The sequence below is a fragment of the Aplysia californica genome, unplaced genomic scaffold (assembly GCF_000002075.1).
Source record: "Aplysia californica isolate F4 #8 unplaced genomic scaffold, AplCal3.0 scaffold00266, whole genome shotgun sequence".
NCBI lineage: Eukaryota > Metazoa > Mollusca > Gastropoda > Aplysiida > Aplysiidae > Aplysia > Aplysia californica.
In genome coordinates, this window is record NW_004797536.1 from 863,257 (window position 1) to 864,498 (window position 1,242).

Here is a 1,242-nt window from a genome sequence, read left to right on the forward strand (position 1 = left end):
AAATTTTTACCATGACGTGTTTAACTATTTTACTGTAAAGTAAAATCAAGCCATGCTGTGAACTGTTGTGAATGCAACCAAGTGCTGTAAAACTCTTATTAAACTACAAGAGGTAGTTTATTCACAACATCAGCATGTTCCAGCCCTGCATTTATCTACCACAAAAGCTAGTCTATTCACAAGATGACCATGTTGTTGACAAGGGTTGATGAGCGTTTACTCATTCAGAAATAAGCAACGGTAATCCGCAGAGATTTGTCTCAGGCAATGCGTTGAAACTTTCCATTTCTTTTCAGCGGGTATCTGGGTCCTGGAGGTCTGGAGAATGGTGGGAGGTTCTTCAACTGTACAGGCGGGGCTGCCGGGTACCTGGACCGCAAGATTTTTGGCCCCGCCCACATTTATAGGCACCCAACGAGCACGGTGAGTCCGTCCATGCTCTCAGACCCAAATTTACGGAGTTATTGGCACCCATGTCCCAACCAACACCGGAGTTTCTGTTGTGAGCACCTCAGTTCCCCAGTGTCGTGTGTTCATAATTATAGGTCATCTGTCAATGTTTGATGAAAACCAGTGCATCTGCAAAGGAGAACGTTTCTTAACACATTGCAGCCTAACTCGCCCAGGATCGCCCGAGAATTTCCATACGCGCTCCACCCTAACTCGCACAGAACCGCTCGCGCCGGCCTAGCGTCTTTAGAAACGAAGTCTCGCCTTGACAAGACTCTGGGGCCGAGATTTTGATTTGCATAGCTATTGCAAAAAGTTTCCTCTTTCGGTTGATACCGAAACAAAATTTTTCGGGACAGTAGTTTTAGTATTACAGCCGATCGAAGTGCGATTGCTTTACCAACACTTCGAAGGTGTCTCGACTTGTTGAAAAGCGACCCAATTGAGTTCGAAAAAGGAAATAACGATGGATTTGATCAAAAACAAGCATATGACAAATCAGATGACTCTGATTTTGATGAAAACGTTGTTGCAAGAGTTTAGGGTGATTCAGATTGATCAGATGTAGAAAATCTAGAATTCAGATCTAGGGTCCGACCTCGAGGCTGAGAGTGAGAGTGATGGGTGAGACACCCCGATTGAACTTAAAGTTAGAACATTTCCAACAGTTTGCGCATACATAAAGTTATATTTTTCTGAAACTGCATTCATTTTTCTTTTTAACTTTTATTTTTTTTTCTGGATTTTTGGAATTTGTTTAGTATTTTTAAAATGTGTTTTTTAAACGCTTGT

The 1,242-nt window shown here is 42.2% G+C and overlaps 1 protein-coding gene across 1 annotated transcript in view; it reads left to right on the plus strand.

Moving 5' to 3' along the window:
* The window catches only part of LOC101855957 (heparan-alpha-glucosaminide N-acetyltransferase), a gene marked incomplete in the record, with an annotated part of 31,880 nt that overhangs the window by 20,872 nt on the left and 9,766 nt on the right, over positions 1-1,242 (plus strand). The window contains 1 exon segment of the mRNA XM_013083987.2: positions 301-423. Coding sequence (XP_012939441.1) covers positions 301-423 — 123 coding nt within the window.